Source organism: Bombina bombina, chromosome 2, assembly GCF_027579735.1.
Source record: "Bombina bombina isolate aBomBom1 chromosome 2, aBomBom1.pri, whole genome shotgun sequence".
Taxonomy (NCBI): domain Eukaryota; kingdom Metazoa; phylum Chordata; class Amphibia; order Anura; family Bombinatoridae; genus Bombina; species Bombina bombina.
This window is the reverse complement of record NC_069500.1, coordinates 824,271,253-824,283,752: the sequence shown is the minus strand read 5'-3', so window position 1 is coordinate 824,283,752 and position 12,500 is coordinate 824,271,253. Positions and strand designations below refer to the sequence as shown.

At 44.7% G+C, this 12,500-nt stretch overlaps 1 protein-coding gene across 1 annotated transcript in view; it reads left to right on the top strand.

Annotated features, from left to right (window-relative positions):
• LOC128647319 (phospholipid-transporting ATPase IC-like) overlaps positions 1-12,500 on the top strand; it is a 304,249-nt gene that overhangs the window by 179,150 nt on the left and 112,599 nt on the right. Inside the window, exon 18 of the mRNA XM_053700103.1 lies at positions 3,181-3,295. Coding sequence (XP_053556078.1) covers positions 3,181-3,295 — 115 coding nt within the window. The remainder of the gene's footprint in view (positions 1-3,180; positions 3,296-12,500) is intronic.

Below are 12,500 nucleotides of genomic sequence, written 5' to 3'. Positions count from 1 at the left end.
AATGATGGAACTCTGTGACCTCCAATAGTACTAGGCCAATATAATATAGTCAATCTCTTGGTTTGTTTCTATCACCAAAAAAACTATACACACCAATTTAAATTATCTTTTACACATTTTTTATATCTCCTTTCAAACACCCCTTATTAAAATTAAACAATTTAGTATATAGAATACACATTCCAGTTATTCCTTTTTTCACCTTTGTCACTGTTTTCATTTTTTCTCACCTCTTTTTCCCCCCCTCCCCAAACCCCCCCCCCCCCTTCTAGTTTGTACACTCCACTAATTTTCACACACAGCCTGTGCAGTAGCAACAGCACCTGTATATCTATGTAAACAAACAGGGCAATAGAGGACCTGTCACCCATTCTGACACCCACGGTATTTTGGCACACTCTTGATATATATTAGAATACAGATCACCGAATAGTTTTTATCTCAACTTTAGTTATGGTTTTCAACTTGGGACATTATATAATCACATTTTAGGCACGATCTTGTCCCATTAAATAAAATAAAAAGTGGAACACATTTATCACCCCGCGCGATTCACAATATTTAGATAAACTTACCTTAGAAAGAAACCACCAATCGGGGAAGTGAACAGCTTGGCCCTTGAAACTACAATACACAAGATGCTGGTATAGAATTATAATATATAAAACCTATAACCTGGTTCTATCAACAATCACTTATACGTTACGATAATTACATCTGATACAATGTTCATTCTCTCGTTTTTGTCCTGCAGATTAATCTTTCAATACTATTTTCCCTTTTTTGTCATTCGAATCCCGAGTACTAAATACTTTTATAAGTATACAAAATAAATATATTCGATTCCACTACCGCGTGAAATCTTGGATTTAACCTCTGCCCATGCAACCAAAGATACATTAGTACATCCCAGCCTGACCCATTGAGATATAGATATATGCATATAAATGTAAACATATATATATCCAGTCTTGCAACTATTGCATTGATAATACTAGGCAAGGTCGTCATCAAGGAGGTGGTAACCTGAATATGACGAAAGTACACACCTCCCTAGTAACCTATCGAGTACAAGTAGGGAGGAACCAATCGGATCAGCAGAAGAGGGACAAGCCCCCTGAGAACGGCCAATAAACAGCCCCAGGAATGGCGGGCGCCCCACCTTTGACAAAGCCGTTTAGGCGAAACATGTCAGGGCCTCAGGAGACTATTTCTCTCCTTTTTTAACTAAACAGCAGTGTGACTTGTTGAACGAATGGATTTTTAGAATTTAACTTAAACTTGTGTGTGTGTGAGCAAGCCTGATAGAAATACCGTTACGCTCTAGATATACCTATAAGAGACTTTACCCTAGTAGCTTACAATTACTAATATGTAGCGAAAGTACAAACAATAGAATCACCGGAGAGGGAATTTTATTTAGGCTCATAGCCAGAATCTGTAACCGCTACCTGTTTATCAGCAGGAACCGAACTTTATCTATTTGCATATTGAGACGCTCTCAGTGTAAAGCCTATTTAAAGAAGAGGGGTGAATAGTTCCCTCCTTCATATATATCGGATACCTGCAATATCATCCGCTAATAGTGTGCAACTGCTAAAGCAGAAAGTTGGGGAGTGATTTATAAGTATCATATGACAAAAACTTAAGAGAAATTTCTCTCCCCAGCCATACTGCTAAGCGAATCACAGTACCAATAACACAGTAGATTTTACTACAGCATTTGCATAAATTACGGCATGACCTTTAAGTGCAAGATATTTGTTTAAACAACACAGCTGAGAGAGTCTATGCATCAAGTAATCCTAGTTACATTTCCATTGTTTGTAACTAATCCAGTATATATAAATAATCAGAATCATACAAGGGTAATACTGGTGGTATGGGAATAAGGGTTTCCTGAAATAGACAGTTACTCCGATATTCATATCGCCACTGAATGATAATAAACCAACTAAGATTGGTAGACTGTCAATGTACTAGCGTCCCCTAAGTCTAACTCCACCCTATGTTACACCAAGCACTCCTGTGAACTACTATATCAAAATAAGTAACATCTAATAAAATAACCTCTGGGACTTAGCTTGCGTAATATTGCATGGGATTTATCCATTTATATGGGGAACATTTGTAGAGGAGGCGAGTAAGATTGTCCCCTATCTCCAAGGGAAACTTTAACTAACTAAGAATATCCTGTTATAATTCAGGCTTATTCACAGCAGCCTCATCCACCTTGCAGTGGCTAATATCACTATAAGTGTCCTATAAATTTAAGAGACAGAGACCAAGAGGTAATATTGACAACGGTATTCTTAGTACCATCTTAATAACAAGTTCAACTATACTAGTGAACTATTATACACTAGATAAACTAAAAGATATTAGGCGCTGAATCCCACTAGTAAACATTGACCCCATATTAACAGGAGTACCCTCCCTATATAGGTATTCTTTAGCAAATCCCACATTATTCTATTCGTGGCAAACTCACATCCCCTAGAGACAACTGTACCCTATAACCGAATCTGGATGGTATAATCTCACCGTGGAGATCCCCTGACTCAGACAGAGAGGGATAACAGGGGTATTCTCACAATCACTCTGACCGAGATTTTAATAAATACAATCCAGAGGTACTTTTGCACTATTTTCCCCTTTATATTTAGGGCATTACCCCTGGAGACCAGACTGGGGCATTAATAAGACATTGGGACTAGGGAAGAAAACACACACATCCCTTTCACCCCCTGAAATTACCTCCGTTCAGGGTCACACCAGCTGATATTTTTAACCATTTTGTTGTTTTATATGAAGTAAATAAAAGTTAAGTTTTAAACTGCCTTTCACGGGCTTTTTCACCTAAGGTATCTTGTGAGTTTGGAATATGTGCTGTTGAGTGCTAAGCAAGTACATTCTTTCCAGTTGCATTCAGCAATTGGTTTATCCTGAATACAAATGTTGTTTGCTGTAATATACAGGATATTTGTTTACTAGAACTACAAATAGGCAATGCCTTCCTGCTCTAAAAGAAAGGATGTAGAATAGATAGGAAACCTATGAAATCTATGAAGGCCACGTGTGGCCTCCAAGCTACCAGTTGTGTACCACTGATATAGCATAAACCTACTAGACTGTTTGATATGAATAATCTCTTGAATTTCCTTTTTTTCTTTTTTTAAGGAGCTTAATTAATGATTCTGTGGAAGGTGCTTCAGGTGGGAACAAACTGGCAGATTTTCCAGAATCAGAAGTCTCCTGGAATCACAGAGCTTTGGTCGTTACTGGAGACTGTTTGGTAAGTGATGCTTACTACAAATGGCTGAATGTGATTTATTTAATTATGAGAATGTCAAATGTAATCTCAATTTTAAATAGACTGCCTTTTGGGCAGGCTTATCGCCAAGTTAATTTATATTATGGTCTACGAAAAATCAATAAATTGTATAAACCCCACTGACACTTTACAAGGATGTGAATATAGTAGAGTCTAATTTTAAACTAAAATGATTTTCCCTTCAGGAAAAATGTTTTTAAGCTTAGTCAATACAAACTTCTATAGTGAACATGGTGCCAGTGCATGTATGGTGGTAGATTAATCTTTTCGGAGGCACCTGGCATCTTGCATTATGTTTTGAAGAACAATAATAAAGCAGTGTGATGTAGAAAAGGACATAACTACCCTATCATACTTTTTTTTATCATTTTGGGGTAAGGTAGTGATGTACTGTCATAGGAGGCAGGTGAGGCAGCGCTTCCCCCTATCCTATGGATGTAATTACAATTTTTTAATATTTAAAAAAAATAAAAAAATTCATATATATATATATATATATATATATATATATATATATATATATATATATATATATATATATGTGTTTTGGGGTATCTCAAGGTACCCCCTACCCCCCACACCCCATGCCGCTGCCACTATGGCAAAAATAAACTATTAATTTTATTAAAGTGTTTTAAGGGGCACAAGACACGATTCCATATGATATTGCGCAAAGGAGAGGCTGTGAGCCGTTCAGCTCCCCCTCCTTTATGTAATATGGATGTGAGAGGCATTGAACAAATGAGCTGTAGAGAGACTGACACCCAGTGGCGCTTCAGGGGGCTCAAGTATCTTAAATTCACTCACAGTCCATATTGCTCAATAGACATGGAGATGGAGGCTATGTGTTTTTGCAGCCTCTGCACTGTCGGCAGGAGCACAGCCAATCAGCCTGCACCCCGCTTTCAGGTCTAGGGCTGGGCGCCGGGAGAGAGTGATACAGCAGCAGTGAGGACTGGAGTCATGTGTGGGACCGTGAGGCAGAGTCGACTGTCACAGACTAGTGCAGTGAGTGAAGTGCCGAGCCATTACCACCTATAACTAGCAGCTGTAACGACGACTCAGTGAGTGATGCATAGTTCCTGTAGTGTGTGTTGAAGCTGAGCTGCCACACTGATTCTAGCTATGAGCAGAGTGTTAGGTAGGTGGTCTCTTGGTGATTAATAAAATTGCATTGTTTTGTTTACTATTATTTTGTTCTAGTTCACACTCCGGTCCCTCTCACACTTAGTTAGAGCCTAATAAAATGCTGCCTGCCTGCCCTAAAGCCCTTAGTGCCACTGCCTTATAATAACACATGCAGAGTGCAGACTCAGAGATGATCAGATGGCCAGATGATGCAGTATTATGTTAGGTGTTGGTGGTGTTGTGTTGTTTGCTTGTTTGTCAATGTTCACACCAACAATTTTAATCCGTTTTTTCATACCTTGGAGGTTCTCTGTGGTGAATGAGGTATGGTGCACTGTGGTTTCTTCAGATTGTTAACTTAGTGTCTGCATATTATAATTTATAACCATTATTGGAGATACAGTGGTGAATTAATAAGTATTCAGGGAAAATTGGTGAAGTCACTAATAAATATTTAGGGAAAGATGTTGGTGGATAATAACTTAGTGTGAAATATAAATATATAGATGTAGGTTCACTGGTAGATGTCTGCAATTTTCATTTAAATAAAGAGAGATCAGGAGTGCATGTGTTCTGCAATATACTTTTGTATAAAGGGAGATCAGGAGTGCATGTGTTCTGCAATATACTTTTGTATAAAGGGAGATCAGGAGTGCATGTGTTCTGCAATATACTTTTGTATAAAGGGAGATCAGGAGTTCATGTGTTCTACAATATACATTTAGATAAAGAGAGATCTTTCACATGCACTTTGCACTCCTGGACTCTCTTTATTTAAATGTATATTGCAGAACACATGCACCTACTAGGGAATAATAATCACCCTGGAGGCCATATACATTTAGTATACGTGCCCAGAAGATCTTTAAATCCTCCATATCTTAATCCCCAGTATCAAGGGTGGAACCACTATTGTTGCAGAATGTGCAGTGGCACCAGGGCCCAAGTGCTGGGGGGGTATAGCAGCCATTCTATACATAGGAGTGTGTAGAATGTGTACAATGCTAATGGGGGGGGGGGGGCTTTATTAATGCCAAATGCAGGTCCATCTATCTATCTATCCATACTCAAAACCATGTATATTCTTTCTGTTGCTTATTACTTTAGGGGGCCCAAAAAAAGTTTGCACTAGGGCCCTCAGTTGAGTAGGTCTGCTACTGCCCAGTATACTGCGAATTAATGAAAATCTATCTTAGTTAATTTTAGTATAAATGTGAAGTGTCTAGCATGTATTTTCATATGATTTTCTCACTTCAAACCATCTCAATTCATTAGGAAAAGATTATAAAACCCAGCTGTGGCTTTGCTCTATGTTAACCAATGCACAACCTTTTACTAATACTTTGAGGCCGAATTATCAAAGGTCTTGCGGACCTGATCTGACAGTGCGGATCAGGTCCGCAAGACCTCGCTGAATGCGGAGAGCAATACGCTCTCCGTATTCAGCATTGCACCAGCAGCTCACAAGAGCTGCTGGTGCAACGCCACCCCCTGCAGATTCGCGGCCAATGGGCCGCCAGCAGGGAGGTGTCAATTGTGGCGATTCCTGTCCGCCTGCTCAGAGCAGACGGACAGGGTTATGGAGCAACGGTCTTTAGAAACTGCTGTTTCTGGCGAGTCTTCAGAAACACGGGCCCACAAGCTCCATACAGAGCTTGATAAATGGGCCTCTTTGTATTGAAATAATTCAATTTATTTATACTATTTCAACACTCTTGACTACTTAAACACACATTTTGACCGCTGTCCAGGATCATATTTTGTCTGTTCTCTGGTCTTTTTTAAATAAAAAAAACATGTGACCAATGACCACGGGGCTGTCTTTAGTGACTTAGAAACAGGCAGAAATTGAGAGGTTTAAATGTTATAAAGTGTATTAATGTAACAATGTTGGTTGTTTTAAACTGGGGAATGGATAGAAAAAGCATTATCTATCATTTTAAACAATAAAAATGTTTGTGTGGACTGTCGCTTTAAGTGATTAGACTTTCAAAGAGTGGTTATAAAAGTTAATCAAAATAAAAATCAATTGTTAATTTTGTAAAAACTTACATTTATGCTGTGTTATGTGCTTTTGTGAAGCAATATTAGCGCTCTGCTTTGTAATACTAGCACATGATAATGTGTGCTGGTATTACAAGTAAAATCGCAATGTGAATGCGAGTTCGTGTTCGCATTCCTAGAAAGCATTGCGCTCACAAGAGCGCGCTTCCATAGGCTCCTATGGGAGCCTCGTTCTGATGCGTCTCTGAAGGGGGTAAGTAGTGAAGCGATAGGCAGCATTTTAAAATATATATGAATATGTGTATATACATATCAGCACACAAATATATGAATATAAGCATATACATATATATTTACATTGCGGTCTATAGGAACACACAGTTCAATGTAAATGCACTTTTCAACACCCCCACTTCCACCAACTTTAAAGCCTCAAAACTGCCTAGTGCAGTTATTTTTTATATTTACAGTATATACTTTTTTTTGTTATAAAAAACTATAATGCCCTCTATTTTTAAGGGCATTTGGGGCACTAATCTAATCTCTGGTTAATTTTCGGTGCGCTAATTGCTAATGCGAGCTCGTGGCAGCAATAACCAACCAGTTGTAATGGTTGGTTAATTATCGCATGCGATAATTTAGCACTCCACTTGTAATCTAGCCCTGTATTTTTTTTTTGTCTTTATTAAAGAGACAGTCAAGTAAAAAAAAAACTTTCATGATTTAAATACGGCATGTAATTTTAAACAACTTTCCAATTTTACTTGTATTACCAATTTTGCTTTGTTCTCTTGGTATTCTTAGTTGAAAGATAAACCTAGGAGGTTCATATGCTAATTTCCTAGACCTTGAAGGCCGCCTCTAATCTGAAAACATTTTGACAGTTTTTCACCACTAGAGGGTGTTAGTTCATGTGTTTCACATAGATAACATTGAGCTCAGGCACGTGAAGCTTCTAGGAGTCAGCACTGATTGGTTGAAAATGCAAGTCTGTCAAAAGAACTGAAATAAGGGGGCAGTTTGCAGAGGCTTAGATACAAGGTAATCACAGAGGTAAAAAGTATATTATTATAAATGTGTTAGTTATGCAAAATTGGGGAATGGGTAATAAAGGGATTATCTACATTTTTAAACAACAACAATTCTGGTGTTTACTGTCCCTTTAACTAGATAGATTTATCTGTGTAATGCTTCTGTTGCTGCTGCTATCTACATGTTTACTGCATCTCCATGTGTAGCATTTGCTACTGAGCATGTTTCCACTTCTTTTTTTTTTTTTCTAGTTGTTTGCTTCTACTGAGCGTACTCAAAATATATCATAATAAAGAATATTAAATCTTTATACCTCAGCAACCTACATCTGCTACAGTAAAATATTTCTGCACTTTAGATTTCATAAAGTTTTTGTAATAGTTTTTGCTGTAATTTCCTATAATCATTTTCATTGCCAGCATTCAAGGTAGGGAAAAGTACAATTTAATACACTCCAGCAGGTAAAATTTATTATTGGGAACACTATAAAGGAGATACATTTTTCAGTATGATTAATTTTCTTCAATACTGAAATCAAAGTATCATTTTTTATCTCCAAAGAAACAGTGTGTATGTGTGTATGTATGTGTGTATGTGTGTGTGTGTATATATATATATATATATATATATATATATATATATATCCTATTATATAAAAGGCCAAGTGTGTTTGTCCAAAGCTGTCATGCACAGTAGAGACAGCACGAGGACAAACACACCTGGCCTTTGAGTCCTGCTCCCTACCTAGCTGATCTGCCGTCTGCGCAAGAAGTGGGCGTGGCCGGGCATGAGCGGGAAGGAATGGGTGTGAAGGGGCGTGGTCAAGCATGAAGGGGGCGTGGCCGAGTGTGGTCAGGAGATAGAGAGGGGAGAGAGATAGAGAGGGGGGAGAGAGAGGAGGGGAGAGAGGGGGGAGAGAGAAAGGAGAGGGGGGAGAGAGAGGGGAGGGGAGAGAGGGTAGGGAGAGAAAGGAGAGGGGGAGAGAGAGAGGAGAGGGGAGGAGAAAGAGGAGGGGAGAGAGCGCAAAAGAGCGGGGGAGAGAGAGAGCGCAAAAGAGAGAAGGGAGAGAGAGAGCGCAAAAGAGAGGGGGAGAGAGAGCAAAAGAGGGGGAAGAGAGAGAGAGAGCGCAAAAAGAGAGGGGGGAGAGAGAGCAAAAGAGAAGGGGGGAGAGAGCACAAAAGAGAGTGGGGAGAGAGCGCAAAAGAGAGGGGAGAGAGAGAGTGCAAAAGAGAGGGGAGAGAGAGAGTGCAAAAGAGGGGGGAGAGAGAGAGCACAAAAGAGAGGGGGAGATAGAGAGAGAGGAGAGAGAGAGAGAGGGGGAGAGAGAGGAGGGGAGAGAGAGAGAGAGGAGAGGGGGGGGAGAGAGAGAGAGAGAGAGAGAGGAGAGGGGGGGAGAGAGAGAGGAGATGGGGTGAGAGAGAGGAAGGGAGAGAGAGAGAGGGGGAGAGAGAGAGAGAGAGAGGAGGGGGGGAGAGAGAGAGAGGATAGGGGGAGAGAGAGAGGGGGGAGAGAGAGAGGGGAGAGAAAGAGAGGGGGGAGAGAGAGCTCAAAAGAGAGGGGGAGAGAGAGCGCAAAAGAGATGGGGGAGAGAGAGTGCAAAAGAGAGGGGGTAGAAAGAGAGAGAGAGCACAAAAGAGAGGGGGGAGAGAGAGAGCACAAAAGAGAGGGGGGAGAGAGAGAGCACAAAAGAGAGGGGGGAGAGAGAGAGCAAAAGAAAGGGGGGAGAGAGCGCAAAAGAGAGGGGAGAGAGAGAGCACAAAAGAGGGGGGTGAGAGAGAGCAAAAGAGGAGGAGAGAGCACAAAAGAGAGGGGGGAGAGAGAGAGAGAGAGAGAGAGAGAGAGAGGGGAGAGAGAGAGGGGTGAGAGAGAGGGGAGAGAGAGAGGGGTGAGAGAGAGGAGGGGAGAGAGAGGAGAGGGGGGGAGAGAGAGAGAGGAGAGGAGGGAGAGAGAGAGAGAGAGGGGGGGGAGAGAGAGAGAGGGGGGGGGAGAGAAAGAGGAGGGGGAGAGAGAGAGAGGAGAGGGGGGAGAGAGAGAGAGGAGGGGGGAGACAGAGTGGAGGGACGAGAGAGAGAGGAGGGGGGAGAGAGAGAGGAGGGGGTAGAGAGAGAGGAGGGGGGGGAGAGACAGAGGAGGTGGGGAGAGAGAGGGGGGGAGAGAGAGAGAGAGAGAGAGAGGAGGGGGGGAGAGAGAGAGGGGAGGGGGAGAGAGAGGGGGAGAGAGAGAGGGGGGAGAGAGAGAGGGGGGAGAGAGAGCGCAAAAGAGATGGGGGAGAGAGAGAGCAAAAGAGAGGGGGAGAGAGCACAAAAGAGCGGGGGAGAGAGAGAGCGCAAAAGAGAGAAGGGAGAGAGAGAGCGCAAAAGAGAGGGGGAGAGAGAGCAAAAGAGGGGGATGAGAGAGAAAGAGCGCAAAAAGAGAGGGGGGAGAGAGAGCAAAAGAGAAGGGGGGAGAGAGCACAAAAGAGAGTGGGGAGAGAGTGCAAAAGAGAGTGGGGAGAGAGCGCAAAAGAGAGGGGAGAGAGAGAGTGCAAAAGAAGGGGGAGAGAGAGAGCACAAAAGAGAGGGGGAGATAGAGAGAGAGGAGAGAGAGAGAGAGGGGGAGAGAGAGAGAGAGAGAGGAGGGGAGAGAGAGAGAGAGGAGGGGAGAGAGAGAGAGAGAGAGAGAGAGAGGAGGGGAGAGAGAGAGGAGAGGGGGGAGAGAAAGAGGGGGGAGAGAGAGAGCTCAAAAGAGAGGGGGAGAGAGAGCGCAAAAGAGATGGGGGAGAGAGAGAGCTCAAAAGAGAGGGGGGAGAGAGAGCGCAAAAGAGATGGAGGAGAGAGCGAGCTCATAAGAGAGGGGGAGAGAGAGCGCATAAGAGATGGGGGAGAGAGCGAGAGCAAGGGGTGGGACCGCTGAACTGCAAAAAAATGGCCTGTGTGAACGGGATTTATTACTAGTATATATCCTATACTATAAAAGGCCAAGTGTGTTTGTCCAAACTGTCATGCGCAGTAGAGACAGCACGAGGACAAACACACCTGGCGTTGGATTCCCTACCTGATCTGCCGACCAAGCGCGTGCAGTGGGCGTGGCCGAGGGTGAAGGGGCGTGGTCTAGCATGGAGCCCATGAAGGGGGCGTGGCCGGGGCAGGGCCGTGAAAGGCCGTGGAGAGAGCTCACACAGCTCAAAAGAGGGGAGATGGGGGAGAGAGAGATCAAGAGGGGAGAAAGAGACAGGGGAGAGAAAGAGGGGAGAGAGAAAGAGAGAGGGGTGAAGAGAGAGAGGGGAGAGAGAGAGAGGGGGAGAGAGAGAGGGGTGGAGATAGAGAGGGGAGAGAGAGAGAGGGGGAGAGAGAGGGGAGAGAGAGAGACAGAGGGGGGAGATAGAGAGAGAGGAGAGAGAGAGAGGGGAGATGTGGGGAGACAGAGAGAGAGGGGAGAGAAAGAGGGGAGAGAGAGGGGGGAGAGGGGGAGAGAGAGGGGGAGAGGGGGAGAGAGAGAGGGAGAGGGGAGAGAGAGAGAGGGGGAGAGAGAGGAGAGGGGGGAGAGAGAGGAGAGGGGGGAGAGAGAGAGAGGAGGGGGGAGAGAGAGAGAGGAGGGGAGAGAGAGAGAGAGGAGGGGGGAGAGAGAATGGAGGGACGAGAGAGAGAGGAGGGGGTAGAGAGAGAGGAGGGGGTAGAGAGAGAGGAGGGGGGGGAGAGAGAGAGAGGAGGTGGGGAGAGAGAGGGGGGAGAGAGAGAGAGGAGGGGGGGGAGAGAGAGAGGGGAGGGGGAGAGAGAGGGGGAGAGAGAGAGGGGGGAGAGAGAGCGCAAAAGAGATGGGGGAGAGAGAGAGCAAAAGAGAGGGGGAGAGAGCGCGAAGAGAGGGGGAGAGAGCGCAAAAGAGAGGGGGAGAGAGCGCAAAAGAGCGGGGGAGAGAGAGAGCGCAAAAGAGAGAAGGGAGAGAGAGAGCGCAAAAGAGAGGGGGAGAGAGAGCAAAAGAGGGGGAAGAGAGAGAGAGAGCGCAAAAAGAGAGGGGGGAGAGAGAGCAAAAGAGAAGGGGGGAGAGAGCACAAAAGAGAGTGGGGAGAGAGCGCAAAAGAGAGGGGAGAGAGAGAGTGCAAAAGAGAGGGGAGAGAGAGAGTGCAAAAGAGGGGGGAGAGAGAGAGCACAAAAGAGAGGGGGAGATAGAGAGAGAGGAGAGAGAGAGAGAGGGGGAGAGAGAGGAGGGGAGAGAGAGAGAGAGGAGGGGAGAGAGAGAGAGAGGAGGGGAGAGAGAGAGAGAGAGAGAGAGAGGAGGGGAGAGAGAGAGGAGAGGGGGGAGAGAAAGAGGGGGGAGAGAGAGAGCTCAAAAGAGAGGGGGAGAGAGAGCGCAAAAGAGATGGGGGAGAGAGAGAGCTCAAAAGAGAGGGGGGAGAGAGAGCGCAAAAGAGATGGAGATGAGAGCGAGCTAAAAAGAGAGGGGGAGAGAGAGCGCAAAAGAGATGGGGGAGAGAGCGAGAGCAAGGGGTGGGACCGCTGAACTGCAAAAAAATGGCCTGTGTGAATGGGATTTATTACTAGTATATATCCTATACTATAAAAGGCCAAGTGTGTTTGTCCGAAGCTGTCATGCGCAGTAGAAACAGCACGAGGACAAACACACCTGGCGTTGGATTCCCTACCTGATCTGCCGACCAAGCGCGTGCAGTGGGCGTGGCCGAGGGTGAAGGGGCGTGGTCTAGCATGGAGCCCATGAAGGGGGCGTGGCCGGGGCAGGGCCGTGAAAGGCCGTGGAGAGAGCTCACACAGCTCAAAAGAGGGGAGATGGGGGAGAGAGAGATCAAGAGGGGAGAAAGAGACAGGGGAGAGAAAGAGGGGAGAGAGAAAGAGAGAGGGGTGGAGAGAGAGAGGGGAGAGAGAGGAGGGGGGAGAGATTGAGAGGGGAGGGGGGTAGAGAGAGAGGGGAGGGGGAGAGAGAGGGGGAGAGAGAGAGGGGGGAGAGAGAGAGCAAAAGAGAGGGGGAGAGAGCGCGAAGAGAGGGGAGAGAGCGCAAAAGAGAGGGGGAG